Below are 26,738 nucleotides of genomic sequence, written 5' to 3' on the forward strand. Positions count from 1 at the left end.
GCTTCCCCTTGTCTGTTCACATAGAACGTGAAGGTCACGTTGTTTGTCAGGACTCGTACCGCTTGACCCGACAACTGGGGGAGGAAGACCCCGCAAGTTAGGCGGATGGCCCTGAGCTCTTTGATGTTTATGTGCAGCGAATGCTCCTCTGGGGACCAAATTCCCTGGGTCTGCATTGTCTCAAGATGTGCCCCCCATCCGAGGTCTGAGGCATCCGATATCAGAGAGACCTCGGGCCGAGGATTCGCAAACAGCATTCCTGTCATCACCCCTTTTGGGTCGGACCACCACTTTAGGGAGATGAGTACACTGCACGGGATCGCGACAACCTTGTCCAGGTGATCTCTGGATGGGGAGTACCAGCCACAGCTGGAGGGGCCACATTTTGAGCCTTGCGTGGCGGACCACATAGATGCATGCTGTCGTGTGGCCCAGAAGCCTGAGACGGACTCTGGATGTGGTGATCGGGTGCATGAAGAGGTCAGCAATTAGCTTTGACATTGAGTCGAACCTGTCCTGCGGTAGAAACGCCCGGGCGTCAGTAGAGTCTAGCACAGGCAGGGAGCTTGACTTACTGGCAGCCCCGCTGCACCAGTCGTCGAGGTACGGGTAGATCTAGATACCCTGACATCTGAGGTAAGCGGCCACCACCAACATGCATTTGGTGAACACCCTTGGTGCTGCTGCAAGGCCGAAGGGAAGCATTGTAAACTGGTAATTAGTGGTCCCCATCAGGAAATGCAGAAACCATCTGTGCCCTTGGAATATTGATATATGAAAATAGGTATCCTTCAAATCAAGGCCGACATACCAGTTTCCCGGATCCAGGGAAGGGATGATGGAGGCCAGTGAGACCATGCGAAATTTCAACTTGTTGAGATATCTATTGCAGTCCCGCAGGTCCAGAATGGGGTGGAGACCACCTTTGGCCTTTGGAATGAGAAAATACCTGGAATAGAACCCCTTTCCCCTTCGATGCGCAGGGACTTCCTCCACAGCCCCAACTTGTAGAAGGGCCTATACCTCCTGTCCGAGCAGCTGCTCATGAGTAGGGTCCCTAAAGAGGGACAGGGAAGGGAGGTGGGACGGAGGGGTAGAAATAAACTGCAGGATGTACTCCACTGCCACAGATCCACCAGTTCATAGTTATTGCGGCCCAAGCGGGGAGGAAAAAAGAACCACTTAAGCAACTATTTACACACTATGCAGAAGAAAACTACTGGGTAATGCAATGCTTGCTGAGGCAAGGAGCAGTTCCAGCACTGTCACTGGCGGTAAGAAGGAACTGAGGAAGGGAGAAGCTGGCAGCACCCCTTATACCACAGCTTATGTGTGCCATTCCAGAGGGCACCAGAGCCAGTCCCCTACAGATACCACCGAGAGGAAAACTTCCGGCACCGGTGCATGTGGCAAGCACACACACCTAGAATGGAATGGACATGAGCAAGCACTCGAAGAAGAACCTCTGAATTTCTGCTATATATGTCACTCCAATCACATCCAAAATATAAATCAGCCACAATTATTTTCCTCACCCAATCAGACCACATCACTCCCTTCTTTGAATTGCTCCAATGGCTTCCTCTTGCTCACAATATGAAGTTTAATTCCTCATCTTCAAGTTGCCACACAATTCATTCTTGGCATACATACCCTCATCTTTTGAACAAACTTCCAAACCCAGCATGCTGGACTCCCACACTTTCCTCATTCAGATCCCTCTTAAAGACCCACTTCTTTTGTGAGGCCAATAAAGGGAAATAATACGAAAGTCATCAGATTAAGAATATGGAAAATTATCTAGAATAATTCCTTCCTTTTTCCCCTCTACTCCCACAAGACTCATCTCTCTCTCTCTGTCTTCTGGATTATAAAACCAGTAGGCATAGACTCTCTTGAAGTTTGTCTTGTACAGTACCAAGCACATTGTTGAGACTTAAATAAAACAATAATAATTCTCATATCTATAATTTGGAAGATTAATATATATAATATATAAATGTGGTATTACCTATAGTCTTATATAAAACTACCAACATGTGTAAATAGGTGCACTTTTAACTTAAATACCCAAAGATTCAGGGTCTGGAAAAGACTTCCTGGGACATGGAGTCCATCCCTCATCCCAAGTGCACAAAAACACCACAATAAATACTAAGGCTTTCTATACCTTATTCCCTATGCCTTTCTCTTAACCCATCTTTAGTGATTATTATGAGACAGACCCTTTGGAAAGCAATATAATACTTCATTTTCCTTTGCCAATGCTCACGTACTACTTTTGTAAGTAGATGACAAAAAATCTAGAGCATCATATGAATAGCTCCTTATGACAAAGGCTGATTGTCCAAAGTGAAAACTACCCTAGCAAGAATGAGGCCATACTCATAGAGGTCTTGGATCCAATACAGAAGACACTAAAAAGGTCAAATCAAGACACACTAATGCACCATGAGATTTTTTCCAGCGTCCAGTGACACTTCAGTTTTGAAAAGTTTAAAGACAAAAATATAGGGCCACATCTTCAGCCAGACTCAACCCAGCCTTCAGTCTTGCACATGCAGTGAAGTATTTGCACATACAAGTGCAAAATTACAAGTACAACATGAGATGCTACTTTCTGAAAATTTGTCCGTTTTAAAAAAATGTCTAGATAAAAACTGTTCAGAAACAAAATTTTCAAAAGATGGCTTGAGCCTCTGCATTCCAGCATAGTTTATATATAATATTGTTTTATTTATGTTATACCTTGTGTGGCTGAACAAAATAGTAAATTTGAGCTCAGAGCCTATTTTTTAAAAAAAAAGCCAAAACATCACCATTTTGCCAGTCTGTCAATGTATAAATACATCATAATACTGCATACACTATTCTATTGGGGTGCATAGGCTCATTTGCCTTTGGCAATGAATCTGCATGTTTTTTCAACGCTGAGCATACATGCTTGAAGCATAGCTGGTGGGCAGAGTGAGAAGACATCTGTTCTTTACACGGTATAAAGCACATGCATGTGAGAAAGTGTGTGTTCAATGTCCCTTCAAGGTCACATGTGTTTTGCTTACAACGTGTCAGTGATGTCAAATTCACTCTACGGTGAGGCCGAAAGACACTTTTCATTTCTGGTTCACAAGCCAGGTTTACAAAGTTGGAGCTAAACTGGCTCTCTTTCCTCATCTGCATAGCCGCAATATAAATCAATGCCACTACAGTATTCATGTGAGTAATGCAAGGAGAATTTGATCATGGGATAGTAACTCAGTTCAGAAAAAGTTTCAGAAGTTTGAATACTTATTCAAACCCTTGTGAAGGTTTCTTCCAACTTTACTTGTGACTGCCTAAGGTCAGCTTATTTAAACTATGCCACTTACCACAATTAGTGTCTTATCAGATGCGGTTATTGCACAGATTGGATCCCTTGTTCCCTGAAAGCATATAAATGCCATCAGAACACCAGTTTTAATCCCCTCAGTAAGAATTCATTGACAAAGAACAGTAGCAGAACAACAATACAATTAACTGCAAACTAGAAGACCAAAAGCTGGGAATGGACTTAGGTTTTTGCCACCGAGGAAAGGCAAAATGCATCAGAGATACTCCCTGGAAAGGGCTTGGTACAGATCAATGATTTAAAGTTACTTCAAACTACCAGGAAAATGTTCAGTTTACCTGGAATTAATTTACTGACTTTATGAAAGACTGTTCTTACTCCAAACATCCCTTAAATAGTATAATAAAAAAAATTACGTGGGAGGTTCTCCCATGTGTAGTCCTATTTGAAGGACTCATACAAAAATCTTGGTAGGAGGCAATACAGCTGGAAGTAGTATTATCTCCCTGTGATGCTGACTATTTCCTGCAACATCCTGAATGAACTTTATTGAATTAAGTTTAACATCTTTGAAGTTCACTGTATTAAAACTGCAAATATTTATGTGCTATTGTGAGACTGTATGGAACTTCTTTAGCAGGAAGACAAGATTAATCAATCTCTGGAAGGAAACTCTTGACCAAAGATCCTTGAACTGTATAAAGGGTGAACTAAATATGTTATGAGCGTGCTTGTTCTGAGCTGAAGATGTGACGAACTTTAGACCACTAAGGAATCACACTTGATGGGGGATGGAAGGACTGCATCCTGAGAGAACCATGTTAGGGTTGAGGTTAATTCTGGTAAGCTTATAGCATGCATGTCGGTTCTTTATTGTTTTTAATATGTTTAAGCTGTAATGCTTTTTACCTTAAGAGTAAAGTAGGCTTGCAGAGGAAGTGCTGTGTGATAGTTTATATCTGTACTAATTACACTTGTTAACCACCTCTGAAGAGAAAGCAAGCAGGCGTCCATGGGCAACCCATCTGTGCTGGGAAATACACATTGACAGCAGGGAACTGTGCAGCCTGGAAATATCCCAGTCAGAGGGGAGAGAGATGTGTGTTCCACCCAGAAAGGCAATAGCTGGGGAGATGGAAGCCGAGAGTGGGTGCCCTTACTGGGTCACTGAGGGGACATACAGGTGCATTTGCACTGAACGGTGACACACTCCCTGGGTTCCCTCCATTGCTACTGAGCAATTGAAGGAAGACCAAGCCAATGGTGGTGAGACTCCCTTCCCCTATGTTTTGGTATGTCTAAACTGGACACACTTCTTACATTCATCAATGCTGCGTAGGTTATAGCCTGTGTTTAAATATAAGTCGGGTAAGAGGGGAGGCAGGGGATAAGCAGGGCAGCATCCATCACCACAGAGGAGACCTGAGATTTACTCCATGGCCCCAAGTCCCTCCCACCAAAATCATAATTCTAGGAAGTTCTACAAGGTTTGTTTCTCTTACGTTTTCTTTACACCTTCCCCTTCTCAAGAGTTTTTCCCCATAGGAGGCAGTGACTTGGTCCTTTTAGCCTTGTTTTGGTCACAGAATGCCTAGTTATGAAACTAGTATGAGCTGTTGTTCTAGCTTAACAATTAGACTGCTCTATTTTCATGCTACTCTGAGGTACAGAAAACACACTTAATTTTAATAACATAAAATGTATTGCATTACTTCAGTAGTTAGTATTTGGTTATTTCACATTACACTGTTTTGTAATATTATTTATGGAGCCCTGAAGGTGCCTTTATTTGTATTTCAGAGTGTCTCATTTACTGTTCATTCAGGATAGTAGTATTGAGCTTCACTACTTACACATCTGCTCTGGAAGCAGAGCTTTCCATTCAATGCACTACGGCAGAGAGGCTCTCAGTGTACCATAGTCATTTAATAAATAAAACTATTTCCAAAATGCAGATTCTCCAGTCTACTTGAAATTCCCATTAGTGGCTGAACTGTACGTGACATCTCTATGAAGAGAACACTCACCGTTTTACAAAAGCCAGTGATTTTGCCCTATAAGAAAATAGCAGCATTTCTGTGTTTTATTTGTAAGTCAATAAATAATATTTCTCTCTTATTTAAAACACAGCTGCCTTCAATTTAAAATGTTTTAAAATATGTGTTGCTTTGCTTTAATAAGAGACAAATCTCAGCTATTTTATTTGTTCATGTCAATTCAAAATTTCATCTGTATTCTGTATTTGGTCTACTAAGTAACTTCACCTGTCTTCCTTTATAACTTCTTTCCCCTACAGTCTAAGAAGGCACAGGTGAACTGCTCTGGCAGTTGGGGATCAATAGTAGGAAAGTGCATCTTGCCTACTGTAAATCTACAAGAAAGCAGCTCAAAGGGGGTTACCAAGCAGCCACAGGGTTCTGCTGCTCTGGGAAGAAACTATCAAGCATCACTCGTAAACAGTGATGCTTATTATGACCCTGAACTATGGGAAATGTAGTAGTAATAGTACTAATAATAGCTCCCAAATTTACTGAGCAAATAAGATGACACAGTCCCTGATTTGAACAGCCCACAACTGTTGTTTTAGACATGATGAAACAAGTAAGGGTAATAAAAGGTGAAGGAGGGAGAACAGGGATGAGGAAGAACACAAACACTATACAAAGATGTCAAGGTTATTCAGCGTAAGCATGCGTACATCTTGATAGCGCAGTTAAAAGAGCAGCTGGCAAATTTTTGAATTATTGATGTCTCATGGGCATCATGTTTGTTTTCTTTCTTTCTAATTCTCTAGGGTAGGCACCATGCCTTTTCTATGTTGTGTCAAATTCATGGTACTGTATAAACGTATGATGATAATAAGCAGTAGAAAGAGAGGAACAACATGTGCAGGAGGTGGGAATACAAGGAAATTTAAACAAAATGGCCACACACATTTTAAAATGTATTAATCTGAACAGAGTAATGCTCACAATTATTAAGTAAGCAATAATATATAATATACTGGTTAAAAGGGTCACTTACTTGAATGGCCTTGCTGTAATCGAGCACTCCATCTGCAGCTCCAGAAGGGATATCATCAATGTGATAAATCCTATGCAAAAGAGTAGGGTTTCAAAGGAGAAGAGTGGGGTGAAAAACAACTATCTGCAATCTTGAAAAAAGTGCATCAATTTGGGGAAAGATTAAAAGCAAGCCAGTTTTTAAGCTCTGGCAGTGTCCCTTTAAAAGAGACAAGGTGGGTGAGGTAATATCTTTTAGCCCCTTTACGTCAATTCAAAGCAGAGTTATTACTATTGTTATACATATAGTACCAAAGATTAACATGGAAATGTGGGAATAGAGGAGTTGGTGGATTTGGAGGATGCTGTGGAGATAATAATAGTATCGTTGTGGAAGGAGGATGGAATCCAGTGAAGGGGAAAAAAAAAATAAACAAAATAAATCACACCAAGGTTGGGAGTCTGAGAGACAGGAAGAATAGTGAAGCTATTGCCAATAATGGCGACAGGAGCAGGAATGAAACATTTTGGAAGAAAAATGAGGAGTGTAGCTTTTGACACATTGAGTTTGAGATGACGGCAGGCCATACAGGAGTAAAGTCATACTGTACAGTCTGAGATATGAGTTTGTTTACAGTGAGCCAGGTCAGGGAAGAGGCAACAAGTAAGTGTTGATGGGGGGGGGGGGCACAATTTAAAGGTTCGGGGGGTGGCATGTAATCACCTCATGCATCACCTCTGGATCTAGAACAGAGGTTTTCAAACTGTGAGGTGTGCTCCCCTGGGGGGGCACAGAGGAACATTTGGGGGTGGGGGGCAAACAGCAATGCCAAGCATCTTGGGCTGGGGGCGCCAGGCTGTTGCTAATGGAAGGTAGGGCAAGCCCTGCTACAGTGCGAGGGGAGCAGTTTCCCCCGGGCAGAACCCCTGCTATAGGAGTGGGAGAGCGACCTCTGCCCTGGAAACAGGCCCGTGGCGTTCGCCCTGTGGAGGTCTGCAAAGCAGACTGCAGGAAACGCTGGGACTCCAGCAGCGAGAGAGGAAGAAGCAGCCACATGTAGCAGGGCTGGGAGAGGGGGGAGAGGCTCAGCCCGCATCCAGTTGCCCCACTGCTTCCTCCCTCCCCGCACTGCACAGACCCATGGAGAGTGCCGCTGCCAGGGAGAGCTGCTGCCTGCTCGCTGCTGGGCATCCCGAGGCCTTGCCCACCCTCACTGCTCTATGGGGCAGAGTCTGCAGTGGCCCCTCTGGATGGGTCCCCTCAGAACATTTAGCTGTTGGCAGAAAATCGTGGGTGGGGGGATGTCACGTGACCTTCCCTTATGCATTGCCTCTGGGTTAGGAGTAGAGAGGTAGCTGTGGATGTCATCAACATGGAAACAGTCATGGGAGTGGATAAGCTTGCCTAGGGATAGTGTGTGTAAAGAAGAAAAGAAGCCAAAGACGGAGCTCTGAGAGTGGGAGAGGATGAAGGAGCCACCAAAGGAGACATTGAACAGGAGGTCACAGAGGCAGGAGGAGACTGTGAAAATGCTCTAACCAAAAGCAGTTCTGGATAACGACTATGCATTAAAAACCATTCTCATTCATTTACTTAGACAGGCTCATGAGTCAGCAAACTGAAGTCATAAAAATGATGAGAGGAGAGGAGTGGATATTTCCAGGAAGGCTCTCTTAACAATCATGTTGTGGTAAAGCAAAAAAATATATACATCTAAAAACTGAGACAAACCTCTCTCTGCCTTCTTTTCTAGTCCGTGCTACCTGATTAATTTCCATTGCTGTGAGCTTCTTGGCAACACGGTATTGCCAGATATAAAATGCTTCTTTTGAAGCTGCTATCACATGGGTTTTGGTCATTGTAACAAATAATGGTCCTGTAATACAACCCAAACAGTAATAAAATTAGAATGGCAAATTAAAACATGGACCAAATTAATCAAATGGAAACAAGTGAAATTTTGCTCAAGTGGACAGAATTGCATCTCTCTAGTCCTATGGAAAAAATAACTACAGAATATCGGTATATTTCATTCATTACTGAGTTACTTCACTGTAGCTGTATATACACAGGCAAAAGAAGGGTGTTTTTCAATCATGTGAGCTCAATCAAGTTAGCTTAAATCAACTGAATCTTCCCTACCACTTCTTAATACCTGTGCACACACAGTTTAACACATAAAGTCTCGCACTCAGGAAAGCTAATCCAAATGAACTTTTAAAGTGGATTAGGTAAATCTCATTAAACCCCTGTGTGGACACACTTATTGTATGTCCTTAATTCAGTTTAGTTTAGTTTAATTCACTTTGGAAATGTATTAAACTGTATTAAAGTCATGTTAATTCTGAAGAAGAGTGTCCACAGAGAGGTTTAATGTGGTTCAACAAACTGAATGGATGAACTATCAGGCTACAGATCAGTAATAAGATTCTAGTGATATCAAGCAAAGCTCTAATGATGTGTATGCAATAAAATCAATATCCTGGTCTTGATTTAGGATTAACTATTTGTATTATATATTCAACCTATTTATATATATACACATGTCAAGAAAACATTTGAAGTGGCAAATAGCATGGCCCAAAGAAGATAAAGCATTATGCAGGATTCCTTGACTGCAACTAGGTGAAAACAATTAGAATTTTGAGCAAAACACATGACTTGAAAGTGCTGTATGTATGACAGATTTGTTTAATTAATTATGAAAGGGCCAAATCCTGAAATCCTCCTTCATTAATGTGGACTTAATGATTTGGCCCAAGGAAAACATGCATTTGCCTTCTTTTAAATTTTACAACCAACAAGTCTTTTAAATGGAAATTAAAAGAACAGCCACAGGGGTGAAATGCTTGCAAACTGCATGGAGACTATTTAAAAATATCATAACAGAGACTCAAACTAAATGTATACCCCAAATTTTAAAAAAACAGTAAGAGGACCAAAATAGCCACCCTGGATAAGCAGCAGAGTAAAAGAGGTGGCTAGAGGCAAAAAGGCATCCTTTAAAAATTGGAAGCCAAGTCCAAATGAGGAAAATAGAAAGGAGCATAAACACTGGCAAATCAAGTATAAAAATATAATAAGGCAGGCCAAGAAAGAATTTGAACAGCATCTAGCTAAATATACAACAATTAACAGCAAAATAGTTTTTAAGTAAATCATAAGCAGGAAGCCTGACAAACAGTCAGAGGGGCCATAGGACAATTGAGGTGCTAAAGGAAAACTCATGGAAGACAAGGCCACTGCGAAGAAGGTACATTAATTCTTTGTATTGGTCTTCACTGCAGAGGATATAGGAGAGATCTCCATACCCAAACCAAATGAGAAATCAAATTCAAAAAATTCCACATCTCAGGCTAGAACGAAAGATTCATTCACACAGGTAACATAGTGAGAACTCAAAATCCAATTCTTTGGCATTAAATTATTCAAATTCTTCTATTGCATAACACTTGTGCATAGCTCTGGAGGGAGCTACAAGCCTTTCACAAGCAGAACCAATATTAAAGCAGACAGATGGATAAAAAATGGCTGAATGAGTTTTCACCTTTCTGAGTCTGAGGGGGATTATACAAGGTAGCTCCTGGCTGTATAGTACTGTAGAAGAGTAAATGTAGGCCTAGGAAGCCAGATGCTGATACTTAGGGGTATCTGAATGATATTTTTAAAATATACTGTTTAAATATATTTTATGTAACTATTTATATTTTATATATTCATTTACATGTCTATTTCAACAATTAGCTCAGTTTCTACCTACATCTAAAGGTCCAACTTCTCCAGATTCACTCATACTATTCACTGAACTCTAATCACAGGGGATTGAGTTCATTCTATTCTTCTAATTAGTGCACAGCTATAAATCTCACAACAATCAGAATGCTTTCATCCTTTACAAATAAAACAGTGACCTAATTTTTCTGACTTCTGAGAAGTAAAAGTATCTTTCATTGCAAATCAGAAGTTTTAGATTTAGGACAACACACTAAATAGTGTCAAACACATCATCCCAAGAATTCAGATAACTGCATTTGTTGCGCCATTAATTTCAGGACCCGGCTCAAAATTGCCCTCCATGAACTTCCTGCAGTCTCTCTTCTCTCCCTCAGCATCTTAATCTCTGCACTGTCACATACTCATCTCATCACTATTCACATGAGGACATTCCCTTCCAAACATTCTGCTATCTAAAGCAGCCTTCTATTATTCATCCACCTCATTAATTCTTCCTCTCATTTCAAAACACAAGTAAAAACACAATCTTACCTACCCTTCTTAAACAACAAATAATTTCTTCCTCTGCCACTAACTCCCTAATTTTATTACTAGGCTCTGTGATAAATGTGAGAAGGGAGGAACAGGCAGTAGAAACAAAAGTGAAACTGCTTGAGCAGCATATTCCAGAAGTCTTGAGGTCTTTCTGAGTGTAGCCTTCATTGATTTGAGATCTACCATACCATTCTCTCACTAGAAGGGAAAACCTATAATGGCAGCAGGCCATAAAAGAGACCCAGTTTGGGTCTCATATCTGTGAGTTGTGAAGAATATGTATTAAGGTTATAACAATCAACAAGAATGCACTTTTATGTAGAAATCCATGATTAAATCGAGTCTTCCTGACTAGTGATTTAAATCATGATTTAAATCAAATCCACCCTTAAACAAGTACATTACAAAAATCTACATAATTTACTATGAGTGACATTGTGTTGCCACCAGCGACTGGGCTTAGCATATACAACCACTCATTCATTTCTCTACAATCAAGGAGCCAAAGCCCATGAACCTAGCATGGCATCAGAGTCCCAATGAGGGGGAGCGAAGCCGTAGTCCTGGTCTACACTTAAGTGTAAAAATTCACACCCAAGAGCACCACAGTTATGCCGACCTAACCCTCAGTGAACGGAAGAATCCCTCCATCGACCTACTTACTGCTGCTCGAGGAGGTGAATTAACTACATTGATGGAAAAACCCCTTCCGTTGCTGCAGAAAGCATCTACATTACAACACTACAGTGGCAAGCTGCAGCATTATAACTGTGCCACTGTAGGGCCCATAGTTTAGACATGCCCTGAGAAGCCCAGCAGAGCCCCGGGTGTATTCTACTCACAATAAGGGGGAACCAAGCTCAAGAAGCCCAGCATGCGTGATTATATTTTCAACATCTGCATAATCTACCAATAATGGTGCCTCATTTTGGCATCTTGACTGAGTGGGGCTTAGTTTGTGTGCAGAGCTTGTAAGAGTTTCACTACCTTTCACCCACACACACATGCTTGCACACACATGAACGCACACACACTAAGGTGGGTAGACAAGGAACTTAGAAAGAACAGCTTTTGTTCTTATACCATTCTAAAGATACTGCTGGGAAATCTGAAGATATTATGGCAAAAACTGAAAAAAAATTGTCTACACAAATCACTTCTTTTTGGACTGAATTCAATGAAGCATTATGTCATTGTATATAAAAAAACAATCTGAAGTGGGAATATTCAAGAAAGAAAGAAAGACTTAACATTTCCATAGGCACTAGGTACAGTTAAAAGACAGTAAGAATAATAAGAATCATCTTAATTGAAATAAGGGTACTGCATTAGAAATAATTTTTAAAAAACAAATTCCTTACTTACATTCCATGTAATACCTGAGATTATTAAAAGTGTCTTCCTCAACTGGCACTATGAGTAGTCAGTTTTACTAACAGTTAATTTAATGAACCATTATAAAGCTGCAATGTTTGGGTTGCAAACCCTGCAGGAGGATATTTATTTGTTAAAAGAGTTGATCCAAATGAAATTTTAAAACAATTTATTGGAAACATATATGTCTCTCTTTAAAGTTTATAAAAGCCTCCCATTCAAGTCGACTTCAATGGGGCTATTCATGTGCTTATACTGTAGTTAGACACGTGCTTAAGTACCTTGCTGAATCAAGACTAATTACTTCCTGATATCATGAAACTTTAACCATAATTAAGGGCGTGGTATAAAATATATTAAGAGTTTGATTTTATAGATATCCAATAATACATGCTCAGTAAAAGCTGTTACCATGGTGGAGAGGTGAATGATATTTAAAATTGTAACAGACAGTTCTATCTTTAAGAGGATACAATCAAGCAAAACAACAGGTGGTAAAACCAGAATACTGTGTTCTAGAACTGTGTCATTCAAAGATACTTGTTTTTTCACTTCCAGCCTCAGCTCCTTCTAGAACTCTGGCAGACCAACTTAAATAGGAATTTTACAGGATGCCTATGAAACAAAAAAAATGTTGTGTCTTTGGCTGTGCTTCCTATAGACAGTGAAGTCTGAACTAGCAAGGCTACAGAAGTCTTTCAAGACTCAAGAACGCAAATAGTCCTACCCGCAGGTATTTGCCTTCCTATGAAGCTGAAGGATTTAATGCCTAGCTTTTTTATAAATGATGAATTGATATTAGCAGGGAACATTGTGAATTTATGTATTATATAGGTCTTCTGACACTAAAGATGAAGAAAAAATAGAAGTGAAATTGAGACTTTTTCCCTCTCATTTGTTGTTTAGAAGTCAGAGAATGTTTAAATGCTGATAAAAGAAAACATCTTACCATGCAACAGACTAAGGGACCATCAAGGAGAGGATAGAAAATTACAGGGATAGGAAAGATTGCACAGAGAATGCAAAGAAGCCTTTTCCAAATTACTTGAACTCTCTTTTATAATTCAGGCCTGACTGGATCCAGGGCAGTATACTCAGTTTAGTAGAGTTTCTTTCTCTTTTAATGACTGAGAATTTAAGAATGGGATTTTGTTTTTCCTTTCTTATGTGCAGTTGTAAAGAGGTCTGTAAAAGACAGACTGAGGACAGAAATACTGAAACCCAATCTTCAGCTTTTGTTTATCTGGATTTTAAACTGTGACTTAAATTGAAACAGACAGTCCATACAAAACAACTTCTACATTAAACAGTTGCATGGATAGGCACTCAAAAGTCAGAAAATGTGAACTGAAAGGTTGCAAGAAGAGTTGAAGGTATACATGTAAATTTAACTTTCGCTCCTTGCGACTCAAATGCTTAACTGCATAACCTCCATGTCCATCAGTGTAGGTATGTGGCATGGAATTTCTTAGGCCGTTTTTAAAAAAAAAGACAGAAAAGATGAAAAACACAAAAGGGGGATTCACTCTCCAGGATTCTGAAGCACTGCTGCTTGTAATAACTGTGAATAGTGCATCAAAATTACATAATCAGGAACTAATTGGCTGGACAATATCAGAATATTCTACTTCATTCACTCAGGAGTCAAACATCCTTTAAAGAGGGATGAATTTAATTTTAATTATGATCTATGGCATAAATTTAGGAATACGTTCTCAATCCACAACTGATCTCTTAGTGCCATCAATGTGAAGTTCACAAAATGGCAGAATAGGACTTTTATGTAGTAACTGAACTTTTAGGTATCAATATTATATGTTAAGTTATGTTCAGCAGCATTAAGTGAGAAAATAAGCTTGCCTTTAGGATCACAAATATTTCTGGATCTTGCTTTTCTTCCTTTCACATCTTCTTTTCTCTGTATTCCTCCTCCTTCCCTGTCTTTGTGTCACTTCAGTTCTCTTCCCTCTTCATTGCCATACCTGCAGCAACTCCCAGTTCCTCCTATGGACTTAACTACCACTCCTACCCCTATTTCGCCTGATAAAATAGTCAGCTATTAAATATTTAGTTTTGGAATTAATACCTCAAATAAGATTAATGGGGGCAACATTCATGATTCTTAGAGTCATTGTTTCAGACTCTCAGAAGACAACAATGTACTGATTTACAATCACAAAGTCCTTTTCACAACCAGGAGGGCTAAAAGTTACATTTTCATTAAAAAATTAAGCCTATATTCTGCAGAATCTGAAGATGCAGTTTCCAAAAATACATCAAGCAGACTGGGAATCTGACATTAGGGTCTCAAGAGGTGCACAGGAAAGAGCCCCTCTTCTTCTGAGAATTTTATGAATAAGGCTGCAAGTCTGTCACGGAGGTCACAGATTCCATCACTTTCCATGACCTCCATGACTTCTGCAGTGGCTGGTGCTGGCTCGGGCTGCCCGACCCAGGCAGCCCCTGGGCCAGCAGAAGCAGTTTGGGGGTGTGAGAGGGGGCTAGGGGCAGAGGGCTGGGAGGTGCAGGGAGATGCTTACCTCGGGATGGTGGAGCTCCCACTGGCATGGCCCTGCAGCTCTTAGGTGGAGGAGGGGCCAAGGGGCTCTGCATGTTGCCTGCACCCACAGGCCCCACCCCTGCAGCTCCCAATGGCTGCGGTTCCCGGCCAATGGGAGCTGTGCAGACGGCACTTGTGGCGGGAGCAGCGCGTGGAGCCCCCTCGCCCCTCCACCACCTAGGAGCCAGGGACATGCGGAGTCAGGCAGGGAGCCCCTGTCAGCCCTGCCAACCCTCCTCCCCAGCACCAGTGGGGGTCCCAGGCCACATGCCATGGCCTGGCCCCACCCCCAGCACCAGCGGGAGTCCTGGACCACCTCCCCCAGAGCACCCCCCAAACAGCTTCAGGCCCCCGCCCCCCCCCGCCCAAGTTTTAGTTAGGGGTATATAGTAAAAGTCATGGACAGGTTATGGGCCATGAATTTTTGTTTACTGCCTGTGACCTGTCCATGACTTTTACTAAAAATGCCCGTGACTAAAACATAGCCTTACTTATGAGCAACTCAAACTCATTAACCCCTCCCAGTTTTAGGGCAATCTGTTTCAATATGCTTTCACTACCTAGCTAAATTAGCTATGTGCGCTTGAAGAGCAAATCCTTCGTTAACTCTGCACTTCATGAGCTCATAAAAAGTAAAGTGCCACACATGCTCAGTAAGCTATTTTAAAAACTTCATTACATGGTGAAATTACAACCAATGTTCTCTTGAATAAATAAGACACTTTGCCTTTTCTTTACTACTGCCAAATTTCAACTTCCAGCCATTGTGGCTGTAGAGCTGCTAAAGGGTTACTATATATATATATATATATAGTAACCCTTTAGCAGCTCTCTCTCTCTCTCTCTCTCTCTATATATATATATATATAATACAGAGATATTTTGTACTCTCATATTCAAAAATTACTGAATATTTTTGCTCAAACTTTTTTTGAACAATCATTCTGGGGCAGAGAGCAAGCATGGGAAAACATCTCCTGAAAGATGAAAGTTCCTCAAGATATGAACAACTGAAAACGGGGATTTAGAATGTCTCTGCCACATTTCAGTAACAACTATTGAATGCTGAATTGGACAACAGGGCCTTATTTACTGAAAAACTGTGAAGTTTGTCAGTTTATTTTTCTCTTTTATCTGTCTCAAAGCTTCCCTCTGATTGTTAGTGCAATTGACAGTCCTTACTGAGGCAAAACACCCCACTGGCTTTACTGGGAGTTGTGCCTGAGTAAAGACTGCAGGATTAATAGCATTTGCCAACCATTTGGAATATTTTTTTAATGCAATTCAACCAACTAACTAGCAGGGAAAGTTCACATCTATCAGATGAACCTGACTTTCTAATGTTTAATTATTTTTAAATACTTAATGTTACAAAGAGGCACATATATGTTTGGGGATTGGTCCTGCTTTGAGCAGGGAGTTCGATTAGATGACCTCCTGAGGTCCCTTCCAACCCTGATATTCTATGATTCTATATTATCCTTAGATGACCCTGCAGATGTAGTTGACATTAAAGTAATGAGAGAAATTGTTTTTAAAAGTAAAGGTTATTTGGGAAGCTGCAACATGTTTTAGTGAAAGGGTGAGTCAAACTATTTTAACAGATCTGAGAAAGGATTCACTCTTTATAAATGTGCATTTGTTAATAATAGAAGCATTACTGTAGCTGTAATGGAAAAAGTTTAAGTCATTAAAAATGTCTACTGAAAAACGGAGAAATGGTACCAGTTAAAAAAAGCTCCCATTGTTAATAGGTTGCATTAATCAGAGAAGTCAGGGTAGGTTCAGCCTTTTTTATGAGCAACAGAAGTGTGTTTATAGAACTAAAGTATTTACAACTACTTTATTAATAAAAAATAGTGTGTTAATACTCAGTTCCTAATACATATCACAGTTTACTCCACAGTGACCTTGAATTGCTATTGATTACTCTCCCATTATATTTAAAATCTAAGAGGAAGGCATAGCGGCTGATATAATAGAATCATAGTAGATAAGACACAGGAAAGTGAAGGATTTGTAGAAACAAAACATTGTTGTCCTATTGAACAGTTTTTCACAGTAGCTTAAATGACCATTATAAGATATTTGAGAAGTGGGAAAAGCAACAGAACAACATTGTTAGTATTTGCTTACCAATGTCGATATATTTTGGATCGAGGGGTGTACCAATAGAATTGCAGAGAACCAGCACGTACTGTATGGAAATAAGAGCAAACATCAGTGCTACTATGTTTGTTTAGGTCGAAAAGTTAACATACTGTATAAGGTCATCCTTTTGTGAAATGCTGCTCATAACCTGTATATCTCACGGGATCACAATCCTGTTCAGCAACATGGAGAGCTACAGTACCAAAGGCATCATAAACACAAATGCAGTGCAAAAATGAGAATAATGCTACTCTTACCTCCTACCTCTACATGAGACTCAAACTACGAAACGGGGCTTGAAAAAATGATTAACCACATACTATCAAGAATTGCATCTACTAGTCAAAAGATGGCATGAAAGAACAAAAGGCCCCACTCGCTGGATCGATCGCTGCCTGCCGATCCGGTGGGTAGTATAAACATACCCCCAGTGTCTTAAAAGGTGTACTGTGCTGGGATTCCTTATAAGGGTCCTGTCCTGTCAGACATTTCTTAAGCTATCTTTACACTGCAACTAGACACCCCAGGATCGTGGGGCTCAGGCTGTGGGGCTGTTTCATTGCAGTGTAGACTTCCAGGTTTGGACTGCAGTCTGGGCTCTAGGACGCTGAGAGGTGGGAGAGTCCCAGAGCTCGGACTGCAGTCCGAGCCTGCAAGTCTACACTGAAATGAAGCAGCCACCCAACCTGAGCCCTGGCAGCCGTAGTCAGCTAGCATGGGCCAGTCACAGGTCTTCCTTTGCAGTGTAGACATTCAAAGGATGGAATCACTGAGGGTATCAGCATCAGGTTAACAGGTATATGATAAATTTGCAATCTGACACCTCTGTAAGCTGCTAGAAGGCAGAGTTCTTGTTTTGGCCTTACCCACCTACCTTCCCAATACCACAGGATTCTCAGCAGTTACAGAAAAACTGACTAGAATCTTGCCACTTTTACTCTGCTGCTTGGAAAAGCTATGAACATTAACAGATGATCTGGATCAGTCTGCCAAGAGACTCAGGAAGATGTGACTCAAACGAAATGGCAGCTTGGACCCCATTCTCAGAGAATGCTACCTATTTGTCAGGGGTGTGTTTATTTTTCAAACCCTGGAATGGAAACATTTATATCAATGATTGAATAGGAAAGTGAGGGCCTATTAAATGAGACACATGAAAACTGACAGCAACACGTGCTGCAGGAGCTCCAGGTTTAAAAGCAGGATTTCTATGCCCGAGATCATCAAGGAGCTGCTATACTTGCTCTCCAAGATATGGAAAAGAATTAGCTTTCCACAGTTCTTTCACTTTGCTGACTGAGTCATGTAACTTGCACATAAGAAGGCAAATATAGCACTTAAAATGCATGTGGTATACGAAAAGCCTGTCGCTCAGAAAAAGATAAAATATCTGAGCATCAAAAAAAAAAAAAAAAAAAAAAGATCTTTTCAGTAGGTGATCCACTCTCCTCATTCTCTCAGTAAGTAGAGAGCAGTAGTTAAAATTTATGATTTATTTTTCTCTGGTTTTCTCATAATTGTTCTTTGTTATTTTAAGCCAGAATTTTAGATTTCCGATTAAATACAACGATATTCCTTGACTTCACGATCAAAAATTGAGACGCCACACCTGTTATTTGATTTTAACCCCCCTATTTTGGGGGGAGGGGGGGCAAATTATTCCTACATTTTATCTATTCTCAGTTTCTCTACCATGTCCTTGTTGCTGCACTTCTAAGATTCTATGTCATGAGATCAGAAGAAGGCTGAGGGGACAAGAGTTTCCAAGATGCACAGTGGAGTGGAAGGCAAGGAGAGAAATGTGCTGCTGGAATTGAAGAGGTTTCATTACACTAGGTCTGAGCAAAGTAGAATGGCTGAGAGTTAGAACAGGTTGTCAAGCCACACCACTGTCTCCTCTTCAAGTCCAGCTGATGATCCCTCCTCATCTTCCCCTGTGATACACTCTAGGCAGTGTTGCTGGAACTAGCCCTTTTGTCTCATCAGCTCCCACTACAATATCTGTCACAAAACTCTCCTCCTGAGGTCATGATTCTAGTTAACTAAATCTACAGAGAAAGAAAATCTTAGTATATACATGATATGATATATTGCTTCACAGAGCAATTCTAATGATCCAGCAGCAGAAAGTTAAGCTTGCCCACTTCTGTCACTGAATGTTGACCAGCCCTTAGTAGTAAAGGCAGCATTGGAGATACAGACCTACCAGTAATAGGAGAAGTGGTGAAGAAACTGAAAGATAAGAGACATTTGTAATCCTGAACAGTTAAAAATAAAAGGGTTTTGCTTATTTATTTCCAAGAAAGAAGATCAAATGTCTTCACCCACACCAGTAGAGTTGCAGATTTTAAAAGGTTCAGTCCAGGAAAATCTCTCAGTTAATTGGACTTCAATTTAGTTGGATGTTTCTGGCCATGTACCATAGGACCATATTTTCAGCACACACCACAGCACACTATTACCGTACAATCAGTTGAATTAGCACTAAAATGATTCTTTTACCGTTGCACCAATTGACTCCGTCTCATGCTCCTCCTTTGTAAGCAACATACAAATGATATAGAAAATAACTGAATTAATTCAGAAATGAATGCAGTAACCATTAAATGATGTAAATCTGATAGTAAAATGTACATCTATCCTAGACATTTTTACAGCATCTATCATCATAGTATCTAGGTGCTACAAAGAAAGTGGAATGTGAAATGTAAACGTACAGATAATAGGATGAGTTCATGGTACTAACCCTTTAGCAACATATACAGACCTTTTATATAGATATGAAAGATCATGCCATGAAAGAAAGAAGAAACAATACAAGCATGATTTATTTTTATAATTCTGTTTTAAAAACTTAAAAGAAGAAATGGTCCCTGCATCCCTACCTCACACTCACTTTCTCTCTTTATAGTCTTTAATTTTCCAGTGTAGACCAGTCTTTGGACTTGAAGTTGGACATTACATTTGGAAATGTACATTTTATTCCATCTTTTCCCACCTATTATTTTAATTATATTATCTCAAATTCTTTTTTTTTTTTTAATAATTGATAGGGACATATCTTGCGTATTTTAGTACGCCCCTGATAATGGTCTGATCCAAAGCCCATTGAACACAATAGAAAATCTCCCATTAAGTGCCCCCAATTCAGCATGTACTTAAATCCATGCATAACTTTAGGCAACTGAGTAGCCCCATTGTATTATTATGAAAGGACTGCTGTCAGATATGTCCAGAAAGACAAGTTGGTGAGGTAACATTTTATTGGACCAACTTCTTTTGGTGACAGGGACAAGTTTCTGAACTTACACAGAACTCTTTTTTCAAGTCTGGGTTTATAATAGTTATTTCATTTCCTGCTTTCCATTGATCAAAACAATCTTTAAAGTCTTGATTTTTTTCTAAATACAGAATTTGTATTTCTTTGAAAATTGTTTTCAATGTTTCTAAAGCAGCAACAGTTAACATTGCTCCTCTTCTTACACCCCCATTAACTGTTTGTAAGAACAATGAGAATAGAGTTTGTTAGTTAACTCCTGCTGCAATTTTTGTCTCTTTAAAGTGTGTCCCATCCAAATGGTGGCTAAATTTAATTGAAGGTGATAGAATGGTGCAGATTCAGAAACTGAAGTACATTTTCCTACCATCTGACTGTAATTTTAAGGTTGGCCACATCTGTGCCTGACAACATCCATTTCAAAATCAAGATTGTTTCAAATTAGATTTAAAAAAAAAAAAAAAAAAAAAAAAAAAAAGAAGAAGATTTTACCTGAGGTTGGTTTTCATCAGCTTTAGTTGCCAAAATGCAGAAGTCTCCACAAGTGGTTATGGAAATCAGACTCTTGACATATTTCACATACTTTTCATTGTTTTTTGTATCCCAAAAAACCACACAGTATTCAGGACGATCTGGTCGGGTATATGCATAAACCACTGTGTTGGAGCAGTAACCCCACTGATGAGAAAAACATTTGTTAATTTTAACCAGAAATTACGCAAATTGAGTGATAAGTAGTACATCATTACTGTAGAAAAAGTGTGGTTCATATACACTACCAGTATCCATCAATATTTCCCCCTTCCTCTCAAGTGAAATGCTGTATCGAAAACTGTAAATTTATTCCTGTTCTAAATTGCTGGATTGACAATCCAGGAGACTGAAGCCTTTTGTTAATTAACAAAATGGGTAGGAGTTAGCTTTCCCACACTGCTACACCAACCCATTTCAATCCTGAACTGGAGTAGTCCCCCAGGGATGACAGAAGAGTTCATTTTCCACAATCTAGTCTCTTTTGAGTTTGTTACAAGTACCAATTGCTGTGTTTATTTTTGTGATGTGAACACTTGCCCTCTGGGAATTGGACTGGGAATCTTAGAAATCACAGAAATGTAGGACTGGAAGGGACCTCAACAGATCATTTAGCCCAGTCCCCTGCACGGAGGCAGGACTAAGAGCTATCTATACCATCACTGACAGGTGTTCTTACATACCTCCAATGGCAGAGGTTCCACAACTTTCCTAGCACTTTGTTCCAGTGCTTAACTACCCTTATTAGGAAACTTTTTCATAATGTCTAACCTAAATCTCTCCTCCTGCAATTTAAGCCCATTACTTCTTGTCTTGTCCTCAGTGGATAAGGAGAACAATTTATCTTCCTCCTTTTTATAACAACCTTTTACGTACTTGAAGATTTATGTCCCCCCTCAGTCTTCTCTTCTCCAGATTAAACAAACCCAGTTTTTTCAATCTTTCCTCATAGGTCATGTTTTCTAGACCTTTAATCATTGTTGTTGCTCTCCTCTGGACTTTCTCTAACGTATCCACATCTTTCCTGAAATCTGGTAGCCAGAACTGAACATAGTACTCCAGCTGAGGCCTTATCAGTAAGGCTACGTTTTAGTCACAGGTATTTTTAGTAAAAGTCACGGACAGGTCACGGGCAGTAAATTCACAGCCCATGACCTGTCCATGACTTTTATTAAAAATACCAGCGAATACAACTTGCAAGGGGAGGGGAGTCTGGGGCCCCACTGGTGCTGGGGGAGGGTGGCCCAGCTGCTTGCAGGGGGCAGCGCGCTACCTGGAACCCCTGCTGGTGCTCGCACCCTACCTGGCTCTGCACCTGGGGGGCTTCCCGGAAGCGACGACATCCCCCTCACTCAGCTGCTAGGTGGAGGCGTGACCAGGCAGCTCTGTGCGCTGCTTCCGCCTGCAGGCACCGCCCCCACAGCTCCCGTTGGCTGCGGTTCCCGGCCAATGGGAGCTGTGAAGCCAGCGCTCTGGGTGGAGGCAGCATGCAGAGCTGCCTGCCCATGCCTCCACCTAGCAGCTGAGCAAGAAGGATGTTGCCGCTCCCGGGGAACCCCCCAGGTTAGCACCGCCCACAGCCCACCTCATCCCGACTGGTACCCCAACCCCATGCCCCTCCCATACCCAAACTATGCTGGTTGGGGGGGAGTAGGGGGCGCGGTGGCATGAGACTGCTTCAGCAGTAGCCGGCATGCCTGGCGCAGGAGCTGCCTGAGCTGCCATTGAGCCACGCGCACCGGCCGCTGCAGAAGTCACGGAGGTCATGGAAAGTCATGGAATCCATGACGTCCGTGACAAACGTGCAGCCTTACTTGCTGAGTCGAGTGAAAGAATTACTTCTCATGTCTTGCTTACAAAACTCCTGCTAATATATCCCAGAATGATGTTAGGTTTATTCTTTTGGTTTTTTGCAGCAGTACTACACTGTTGACTCATATTTAATTTGTGATTGACTATAACCCCCAGATCCTTTTTTGCAATGTTCATTCCTAAGAAGTCATTTCCCATTTTATATCTGTACAATTGATTATTCCTTCCTAGGTGTAGTAATTTGCATTTGTGCTTGTTGAATTTCATCCTACTTATTTCAGACCATTTCTACTGTTTGTCAAGATCATTTTGAACTCTAATCGTGTCCTCCAGAACACTTGCAATCCCTCCCAGCTTGGTATCGTCCACAAACTTTATAAGTGTACTCTCTTTGCCATTATCCAAATCATTTATGAAAATATTGAATAGAACCAGACCAGATCCCTTCCAGCTTGACTGTGAGCCCTGATAACTATTCTCTGGGAATGGTTTACCAACCAGCAGTGCACCCACCTTAGAGTAGATAAGTCTAGGCTATATTTCCCTAGTTTGCTTATGAGAAGGTCATGGGACACAGTAACAGAAGCCTTATTAAAATCAAAATATACCACATCTACCCTTTCCCCCTATCCACAAGGCTTCTTAACCTGTCAAAGAAGGCTATTAGGTTGGTTTGATATGATTTATTCTTGACAAATCCATGATCACTGTTACTTATCACCTTATCTTCTAGGTGCTTACAAGCTGATTGCTTAATTATTTGCTCCATTATCTTTCTGGGTACCAAAGTTCAGATGACTGGCCTATAAGGTCATGTCTACAGTACAATCTTAAATCGACCTATATTAGATCAACTTACAGCCACTGCAGAAATGACTGCAGTAGCTGATGTCCACACTACCTTCCTTCTGTCGGTGGTGTGCGACTTCAACAGGAGCGCTTCCACTGACTGAAGAGGGGCAGTGTGTGTGTGTGGGGGGGAGGGGAACTGAGAGCCAGGGCTCTCAGTTCTGCGCAGCTCCCCACTGGGAGCCCAGCTGCCCCTGGCGCTTCTCACCTCCATGTTCCCAGCCAGGAGCGGAGGAGCAGCTGCCCAGGGCTTCTCGCCTCCAGCAGGTAGATCTGCGCCCTGAGTCCAGTTGGCTGCTGTGCTCCCAGCGGGGAGTGGGGAGCCAGGACCCTGGAGGAAGCCTGGGTGGCAGCCTGGCTTGGAGCAGAGACCTGGCAGCAACCCAACAGGGGAGCCTAGAACTGGCTTTCTTGTCAATTTCACAGCTCTGGCAGAGCCACGAAATGGACAAGAATGACAGCCAACAGCCAATGTAAGGAACACAGTGTCTACAAAGTCACTGTGTCACCCTGACTACACCAACATAAGCCCTATGCCTCTTGTGGAGGTGGAATTATTATGTTGCTGTAGTAGGGCACCTACATCAGCAGGAGCATGACACAGTTAGGTCGACACACTGCCTTATGTGGATCTAACTCTGTAGTGTAGACCAAGCCTTAATCACAAATTAAGGCCCTTATTCTGCATTTTATAGCTAGGTACTGCATTTGCCCTTGTCCAGTCCTCTGGGATCTCTCCCATCTTCCACAAGTTCTCTTTTCATAGAATCATAGAAGATTAGGGTTGGAAGAGACCTCAGGAGGTCATCTAGTCCAACCCCCTGCTCAAAGCAGGACCAACACCAACTAAATCATCCCAGCCAAGGCTTTGTCAAGCCGGGCCTTAAAAACCTCGAAGGATGGAGATTCCACCACCTCCCTAGGTAACCCATTCCAGTGCTTCACTGGAATGTTCAAGTTCCTGAACTTGAAGCCATCTAACTTGTCTAAGGGCTTGTCTACACTTAAAACACTACTGTAGTGCAGTTGCACGGCTGCAGCTATGCCGCTGCAGTGCTTCAGTGAAGATGCTACCTATGTCTGTCAGCATAGGCACTCCACCTTCCTGAGAGACGATAGCTAGGTAGACGGGAAAATTCTTCCATGGACATAGCAATGTCTACACTGGAGGGTTAGGTCAGTTTAACTGTGTTGCTTAAGTGTGTGGATTTTTCACACCCCTGAACAATGTAGTTATATCAACCTAATTTCCTAGTGTAGACCAAGCCTATGTAATTCTTAACTTGTTCTTTTTCTAAAGCCTCGGATTCTACCCCCTTTAAACTGATGTTCACTATGTTAGTTGTCCAATCACTGCTAACCTTTTTGGTGAAAACTGAAACAAAAAAAGGCATTTTCTGTTATTGTCTTTCCCTCCAAATTTGAGTAATGGGCCTGCCTGGCTCTTGGTCTTCATCTTGTTTCTAATGTAGTTGTAAAATGTTTTCTTGTTACTCTTTATGTCCCTATCTAGTTTAATGTTATTTTGTGCCTTAGCCTTTCTAATTTTGTTCCTACATAGTTGTGATGCTTTTTTTATATTCATCCTTTGTAATCTGAGCTAGTTTCCATTTTTTTATGACTCTTGAGTTTCAGGTCATTGAAGATCTCCTGGTTAAAACAGGGTGGTCTCTTAACATACTTCCTATTTTTCCTACGCACTGGGATCGTTTGCTCTTGTGCCTTAATAATGCCTCTTTTAAAAACTGCCAACTCTCCGGAAATCTTTTTTCCTTTAGCTTTGCTTCCCAAACACATAGGAAACATAATAAATCAAAGAAATATCCCAAATCTTGCAATCTTACAAGACTTGGACAGGCCAAAATAACCAAGTGATTATTAAAGCATTAAAAATAACTCTCCCACAATAACCCCATATTTTCTTACAAAAATAAAGAGCAGCTTCTTCATCCCTCCCCAAAATAAAGAATCAGTAGAAGTCTGGGAATATGGAATCAGAGAGAAGACACAAAGGCAAGGGCAGCAATGAAAAGGCCAACCATTGCAACTTAGGATCAACCAATGATTTTATCTTAGCTAAATGGCCACATATTTTCAATTTGTTTTAATCATTTCTTAGGGATTATCTGAAGCGAAAAGATAAGATATATCCCATCAGAGAAGGGAAAGAGTGCCCTTTAAGAGTGAGACATGATGGGAAACCTCTCTCTGATATAAAGAAAAAAGGAGCTCAGCTTGAGGAAGTTTTGATAGAGGCAGGACCCATAGGAATTGAAGATGTAGGACCCATCTGAGAAAACAACTGGTGGTTTTTCTTCCTTTGTTAAAATATTTTTTTAATTATGTGCTAAGAAATAACAACTGTTTGGAAAGTGCACTTGGTTGGTTAGTGCATTCTATGCCAAGAATTCTGAGGATCCTCTTCACAATAGATTACAAATAGCAACTGTGATATAATTAAATAATACCATCAAGGAAACTTGAATTGTTACATAAATAGTATTGTACATTTTCAAGTCTATGCAATATTCTTTTACTGTGTGTCACCATATATAGCAATGGTCTCAGTGAGTTAAGGGGTAAGTTGAAAAGTCCAGGAACCACCAAAATTGTAAATACTGCTACTTCTACTGATAACAATGGTGAGATTACCAATGACTGACAGTGCCCAATGGATTTGAGTAAAATATTCCAGAAATTTTTAAAAGGAAAATTCTACAACTATCAGTCTGATATTTAGTAGATACAATCTCCAGATTATTAATCACTATTATCCAAATAACTGACAAATCATTCTAAACAGCATCAAAAACTCTGAAACTGTAGCAATAATTCTAGGTTTTAACATTAAAAGAAATAATTAAATCTTGCTATTGTTAGAGAAACTTCCACTCAATTTATGTTATATAATAGTAGATACAAGACCTCCCACATTCATTACTTTTACTAGTGGCAAGGAATATTAACTGCTTGTCATACAATTCTCAGCCCTGTGGCCACTTGTTATTGTTGTTAATAGTACCTAAAAGGAAAGATATTGGGGACTGGATGCTTTTAGTAGACTGATAATGGGATACTAAGCCTTTCAACTCGAGGTCATTGGTTCAAATCTGGTCCAAGTCAATAATGACTTTCAATTACTACCATCTGATAGTTGTTCAGTGGCCAGTGTGAACAGCTACTTCCCATTAGGAAGGTACTGATATAATCAGAAGGGCACACCAAAGTCATGAAAAGAAGTAATAAAATGTGCTACATATTAAAGGAAGAAATTTAGCTTTGAACTAGCAATCTTTAACATTGCTACTAAATATATTGTCAATAGACTCCATATGTTTGCTGGATTAATAAAGTAGAAAATAATTATGAAAGGGTAATTAAATCCAAATGAGCAGCTAAGAATCTATATCTTTATGCAAGCACAGCTGTTCCCACAAAGACTCAGTTTTGCAAGGGAAAGAAATGCAGTTTACACACAGAGTTCTTAGAACTCAGGTTTCAAAAAATCCCTTATTCCTTCCTCTGACATCTCTAACCCAGGTCTGAAAATACGTACATCCTGGGATGCAACCCGAAAATGTTTT

At 40.7% G+C, this 26,738-nt stretch overlaps 1 protein-coding gene across 2 annotated transcripts in view; it reads right to left on the minus strand.

Moving 5' to 3' along the window:
- The window catches only part of WDR35 (WD repeat domain 35), a 78,868-nt gene that overhangs the window by 25,901 nt on the left and 26,229 nt on the right, over positions 1-26,738 (minus strand). For both annotated transcript variants that reach the window (XM_034766562.1, XM_034766563.1), the window contains 5 exons: positions 20,455-20,640; positions 16,671-16,731; positions 8,063-8,207; positions 6,353-6,422; positions 3,369-3,422 (listed from right to left, as the gene is read on the minus strand). In XM_034766562.1, the coding sequence (XP_034622453.1) occupies positions 3,369-3,422; positions 6,353-6,422; positions 8,063-8,207; positions 16,671-16,731; positions 20,455-20,640 (516 nt within the window). The remainder of the gene's footprint in view (positions 1-3,368; positions 3,423-6,352; positions 6,423-8,062; positions 8,208-16,670; positions 16,732-20,454; positions 20,641-26,738) is intronic.

Source organism: Trachemys scripta, chromosome 3 (assembly GCF_013100865.1).
Source record: "Trachemys scripta elegans isolate TJP31775 chromosome 3, CAS_Tse_1.0, whole genome shotgun sequence".
NCBI lineage: Eukaryota > Metazoa > Chordata > Testudines > Emydidae > Trachemys > Trachemys scripta.